Source organism: Rutidosis leptorrhynchoides, chromosome 9 (genome assembly GCF_046630445.1).
Source record: "Rutidosis leptorrhynchoides isolate AG116_Rl617_1_P2 chromosome 9, CSIRO_AGI_Rlap_v1, whole genome shotgun sequence".
NCBI classification, from domain to species: Eukaryota; Viridiplantae; Streptophyta; class Magnoliopsida; order Asterales; family Asteraceae; genus Rutidosis; species Rutidosis leptorrhynchoides.
The window spans coordinates 256160985-256167474 of record NC_092341.1 but is presented as its reverse complement, the minus strand read 5'-3'; the positions used below and the strand labels follow the sequence as shown (position 1 = coordinate 256167474).

At 36.2% G+C, this 6490-nt stretch overlaps 2 protein-coding genes across 2 annotated transcripts; one reads left to right on the top strand and one right to left on the bottom strand.

Moving 5' to 3' along the window:
• Window positions 1-843: 843 nt before the first annotated feature.
• On the top strand, window positions 844-2654 carry LOC139866286 (COBRA-like protein 4). Its single transcript, XM_071854475.1, has 5 exons — window positions 844-929; window positions 1106-1562; window positions 1654-1801; window positions 1881-2158; window positions 2256-2654. The coding sequence occupies exons 1-5, from the start codon at window positions 903-905 to the stop codon at window positions 2531-2533; spliced, it is 1188 nt and encodes a 395-aa protein (XP_071710576.1). The 5' UTR covers window positions 844-902; the 3' UTR covers window positions 2534-2654.
• Window positions 2655-2735: 81 nt separating this feature from the next.
• On the bottom strand, window positions 2736-6154 carry LOC139866285 (protein COBRA-like). The gene is made up of 6 exons (XM_071854474.1): window positions 5925-6154; window positions 4855-4934; window positions 3922-4378; window positions 3668-3827; window positions 3296-3573; window positions 2736-3208 (listed from the first exon to the last, which is right to left on the bottom strand). The coding sequence occupies exons 1-6, from the start codon at window positions 6013-6015 to the stop codon at window positions 2925-2927; spliced, it is 1350 nt and encodes a 449-aa protein (XP_071710575.1). The 5' UTR covers window positions 6016-6154; the 3' UTR covers window positions 2736-2924.
• Window positions 6155-6490: the final 336 nt, after the last annotated feature.

Sequence of the window (6490 nt, the reverse complement as noted above, 5' to 3'; positions counted from 1 at the left end):
GATGGGCCAAGTTTAACGATTAATCTTTATTTCAATTATACAACATTTTTTATAAGTATAACTAAGATCGACCAATAAAGTTCATATCAAATTAGTCGAGTTGTCTATTTCACATTCTATGAGACCTATCGAGAAACCTCAACAGTTATGTTTTTTACTCAAAACGTCATAACTTACTAATCACATAATCATAAAGGTATAATGTCATTTTCATTTGACTAAGATGTAAAATGACATTTATACCCCAAGAATCATCAACCAAACCCCTAAACCCCTTGACCATTTCTCACATGTCAACATTCATTAGTTAAACTTGAAGTACAAAATAAAAAAAGACAGTCCTAATCAAGTGATTGTTTAACTGTCACATCCTTGATAGAACATGTGGCCGTTGAGACTAAAAAGTTCCCGCGTTTTTTGTATTTTTCTTTAATTTCACCTCATCTGAGAAAGTCTTTGCTTCAAGAAACAGGAAACCCCAACAGACAAATTATATATTCACACAACGATCAATGTCCATTTATTTGTTGCATAGTAATTAATAGTATAACATATAATAAAATATAGAAACACTTTAAAATTTAACAACCAGTAGGTAAGCTATCTTCAAGTTCTATAACACCTTCCACTCCCAACCGGAAAAAGTTGTGAACTTGCACAATTTCCGGGGCTGAATCTGTTGCGGGTCGAGTTTTTTTGAGGTTTAGCTTCAAGAAACACGAAACTTGAGATGAAGATTATCATCTCTGCTTGCGTTTTTGTTGTGTTATGTTCCTTTTCAGGTATAATGTGTTAAAACTTATAAAGGGGCACGATTGTGACATAATCTAACAATTTGTTATTTTGCAGCTGCATTTGATCCTCTAGATCCAAATGGAAATATAACGATAAAATGGGACATCATGTCTTGGACTGCAGATGGTTATGTGGTATGTGATCATCATATTAAAGATTCTTGGTTTTTTAGGCAAAAAAGGTTGATAACCGACAATCTACACTGACCCACAATCAATGTGGAGGCATACATGACACACTCGGCGATTGTAAGCAAGATTCTTGATTTTGTTTTCTTGAAGTTATTTGATGTCATTCTTTATCTTTGCAGGCAACAGTAACGATGAACAATTTTCAAATGTACCGTCACATTCAGTCTCCAGGGTGGACCCTAGGGTGGACATGGGCTAAGAAAGAAGTGGTTTGGTCCATGGTTGGGGCTCAAACCACCGAACAAGGAGATTGTTCGAAGTTTAAAGCAAATATACCACATTGTTGTAAAAAGACCCCTACAGTTGTAGACCTGCTGCCTGGTGTACCTTACAACCAACAGTTTTCCAACTGTTGCAAAGGCGGGGTTGTGGCAGCATGGGGTCAGGATCCCTCGGCTTCCGTCTCAGCTTTCCAGGTCAGCGTTGGGCTAGCAGGGACCACAAACAAGACAGTCAAACTACCTAAGAACTTCACTCTTTTAGGACCTGGACCAGGGTATACTTGTGGACCTGCAAAGATTGTTCCTCCAACTAATTTTCTCACTCCTGATCGTAGACGAAAAACTCAAGCATTAAGTAAGAGTTCTTTGTTCTGAAACTAACCTACAGTTTGACTTTTTCATTGACTAAAAGTTGATTACTAACGGGCGATGAATGTATGATACAGTGACATGGAATGTGACATGCACGTATTCAAAATTTTTGGCGTCAAAACACCCAACTTGCTGTGTGTCGTTCTCATCATTCTACAACGAAACCATCACTTCTTGTCCTAATTGTGCGTGCGGTTGTGAAAATAAAAACAAATGCGTCAAGTAAGTTTGAAACTTTTCGACCATAAAGTAGGATTTGTGTAACATTTTATGAACATAACGGTTTTGGTGACAAGTGTAGGAGTGACTCTAAGCTTCTAAGTGTCGTTGGAGTAAATACACCTAAAAAAGACAACTCGCCTTTGCTTCAATGCACTCGCCATATGTGTCCCGTGAGAGTTCATTGGCATGTAAAGCAAAACTATAAGGACTATTGGCGAGCAAAAGTGGCGATAACAAACTTCAACTATAGGATGAACTACACACAATGGACGCTCGTGGTTCAACATCCTAATCTCAATAACGTTACACAAGTTTTTAGCTTTGACTACAAGCCCCTTGTTCCATACGAGTCGATAAGTAAGTGGTGCCTAATTCATTACAAGCCCCTCATTGCATACGAGTCTACAAGGACAAACATGATGTTCTAAATTATGTTTTGTACTTGTGATTGCAGATGATACGGGCATGTTCTACGGGATGAAGTTCTTCAATGACCTACTAATGGAAGCGGGCCCAAAGGGAAATGTACAGTCGGAGGTACTACTACAAAAGGACCAAAACACGTTCACGTTCAAACAAGGATGGGCGTTTCCTAGAAAAGTCTACTTTAATGGTGATGAATGCATACTTCCTCCACCGGAATCATACCCATTCCTACCGAATACCGCTCATGAAACCCTAGTTGGTTCATTAACATTATTGGTTTCTTTGTTTGTGTTCTTACTCATTTAACTTCCACACCAGATACATTGTCCTTTATTATAATTTCAAGTTTTGAAGTCAAAGAATGACAGGGAGATACAGTGTTAATTTCTTTAAAGAACACAACAGATGTATGTATTTCGTGAGACTATTGTACTACACAAATTTTGTATATTTGTTAAGAAATACAATTTAATTCAGCAAAAGTCACCAAAAGTTCTAATATAAGTATATATTATACGCGTAGAACAGGCGATCATCGATTTTTTATAGTACCACAACTGTAGAATACAAAAATCAACATGCAAACGACTCGAACACTCTGCAAATGATGCTATGATGCATGCAACTAAACATTATAATTAGAGGTGAATTCACCAATTAAACTTTATACTTCAGTTTCATGTTTTATGTGTGATACTTACTCAATAAGAAACAAACAGGCCAGATATATCATCAAGAGAGTCAGTATAGAGAAATTTACACGAGAACTAGCATTTGGAAGATGCGGATAGGCGTCAGGTGGCGGCATAACACAATTGTCGCCGTTGAAATAAACTCTGCGTGGAAAAGCCCATCCCTTTTCAAACGTAAAAGTCGATTTATCTTTTCGGAAAAGTAATTCTGATTGAACATTCCCAATTGGTCCAGCTTGGTTAAGAAAATCGTTGTAGAACTTAACTCCCCATAGCATAGCAGTATCATCTGTAGATTAAAATTAAGCAGCAAATCACCATTAGTTGTGTTTTAACTAAAATGTATTAATTATATATTAAGAAATTGATCACTTACTTATAGAAGAGTAGGGGGTCAATGGCTTGTAGTTAAAGCTAAAAATTTGAGTGAGGTTATCGAAATTAGGGTGTTGAACGACTAAATTCCACTGTGAGTAATTCATCCTGTAATTAAAGTTTGTAATTGTGACCTTAACCCGCCAGTATTCCTTGTAATTAAGCTTCACGTGCCAATGAACACGGATCGGGCACATATGTTTCGTGCATTGAACCAGGGGTGTTAAGCTGTTCTTGCCAGGACCATTAACAACTGAGGCTAGATAGGGTGAACGAGGGCTGCAAATCAAGAACACCCATAAAAAAAGATTCAATGTTTTTTTTTAGAAAGCATAAAACAGATATAAAAAAAATGGAGACAATGAAAGCATACTTTACGCAACTTCCGGGGTGGGTTACGTTGTCTTGGCATCCACAAGTGCATGTGGGGCATGGTACAATGGTATCATTGTAAAACGCTGACATAGAAACACAACAAGTAGGCGTTTTCTGAGCCAGAAACTGTGAATACGTACACGTAACATTCCACGTCACTGCAAAAAAAAAGAAGTACTAATTATAAATCCTTGAGGACAGTATCGTAATTTCAAATTATTACTACCACATGTTTGATTATAGATTACTTACTCATAGCTTGAGTAACTCTTCTTCCATCAGCACTTATAAACTTAGTTGGTTTACCAACTACAGCCGGTCCACATGTATACCCGGGACCCGGTGCGAGTAATGTGAAGTTCTTGGGTGGTTTAACCGTCTTATTACTGGTTCCGGCAGCACCAACACTTAGCTGAAATGAACTAGCATAGTTGTCAGGCTCTTGGGCCCACGAATTGATAACTCCACCTTTGCAACAATTTGCTATTTGCTGATTGTAAGGTGTCCCGGGTAGTAAATCGACAATGGAAGGTGTTTTCTTGCAACAATGCGGAGGTGTAGTTTTGTATCTCGAACAATCGCCTTGTTCAGTCGCTTGACCACCCATCATGGTCCAAATTACCTCTTTTTTAGCCCATGTCCACCCTAACGTCCACCCCGGAGGTGAAATGTGACGATATTGTTGGAAGTTGTACATAGTAACAACAGCCTACACGTAATATGAAATCAATTAGAAAGTCAAACAAAACCATTTGCAGAGACAATGTCCTAAAGTAGTTGGCATGTATAGTTGTTCACCGCCAAATATTTGTAGTTAACGTGTTCTATAAGTGATAAGGTTTTCCCCATTCGGGTTACCGGAGAGCGTGAGTATTTTAACTCTGGTGTACGCAGCCTAACCAGATTAATTTGTGACCGTTTTTCCCGGACACCACAAGAATCAAATCTGAAACCTCTTGCAAGGATCTCAAGGCCCCAACCAGTGGACTCTTAGTGATTTAGACGTGTTCTAAGTTTAGTATATAATCTCAATTAAACCATTAAAAAGTGAGGGATTTTCCCTATTCAGGTTATCCGAGAGTGCAAGTATTTTTAGTCTCGCGGCTAAAAGGTAAAAAAGAACTTCCATACATTTTCAAAAGATAAAAAAACTTAGGCAACTGAACCGTAGTTAATGATACTTACAACATATCCATCTGGAGTCCAACTAATGATGTCCCACTTAATTGTTATATTTCCAGTTGGGTCAAGCGCGTCGTAGGCTTCTGCGAGTGAAAGAAGATAACAAAGTTAATATAATCCATAGGGATTCACTCATGTAAATTATTTAGGCGTAGGATTCTAATTCAGCATCTCTACGCTTTGCGTTGTAATTCTTTGTACATGCGATTTTTTCGAGGAATAAAATTTTTCTGCCGTTCAAAAAAAAAAACCATAGGGATTCATTAACTAAAGTCTTAAACAGAAAAAGCCCATCGTTTTTCAAGTAATATTTTTGAAGGTCGCATAATGGTCAAAACACGCAAAATCACAATCAGGGCAGTTGTCATGGTGCACCAAGATAGTGACAGGTTCAGGATTTCGACCCAAGCACACAGTTATGCACTAAATTATTATTAATTATTAATAACAATTATTTTCTTCTTTTTACACCAGTAAACATTACATTATGTTTTTTGTAATCTAACAAACAAGATACTAGGAGGTTTATCCTCAAGTCTTTTTACAGGTAACCCATCAATCTTCATTAAACTACTTTTACAACAATGTTTGAGTATGTCCATTTATATATTATTGAATGACTATTGCCTACTTGAAAAAAGTCAGTCCTTTTGATCTTCAAACCCATTATATATACAAATTTATATAAAACAGATGAAAAATGTATCCTTTTTCAGATGAACTTGATCATCAAAATCAATCAAGACTCAAACCATTATCAACTATACCAAAACATTAATCACCATTTTCATAAATCTTCAATAATTCTCAAACCCATTAGTCAATTGAGCCCTATAGGTACAAAACCCTAAAAAGGTAAAACCTTTTATTTATTTTGCAACCCATAATCACTATCCCATTCACCGAAAGTTAAAATTTTTCACACCCATCAGTAAAGTACACGACTTTTTCAAGAATCATGCTAAAAAAAACTCAGATCAATCTAATTAACAAAACCCCAGAACCGAAAACAATCAGAATGGTAATTAGAAGCTTCAATTTAAAAAATAAAAAATACAGAAAAAAACTCAAACCTGTGCATGTGAAACTAGACGAAGAAAAAAGGATTGCAAGAACAATGGTGGAAATTGAAATTTTGGTGAAGGATCGGAAGCAAGAATCCATTAATTGGTCAAAAATTGGGTCAAGTGCTTGTTTCTTAATTATGGAATGCAAGATTTTGTTGGTGGGGGCGGTGTATGATGAGTTATGTTTGGTCTTATAAAATGAGTGATGATGATTGTAGCAAAGCAAAACACACTTGTTCAAAGACTTTTAAAAACGAGTGGCGATGTAATAAAATAGGAGTATAAAATATATAAAATATAGAGTTGTAATCACTTGCATCCATAAATTTACTTAAAAACAAAGGGACCAATGAGAACGCGACATGTGGCGCGAAAATCACATGTGATTGGAAAAAAAATTTGAAAATTTTTTTTTTTGAAATTTTTTTTTTTCGAAATTTTTTTTTTCGAATTTTTTTTTTCGAAATTTTTTTTTTTAAATCATATGTGATTATCATTGTCAATCACATGTGATTGTAAACCCAATCACATGTGATTATGCATGGCAAATTCAATCACATGTGATTGTACAA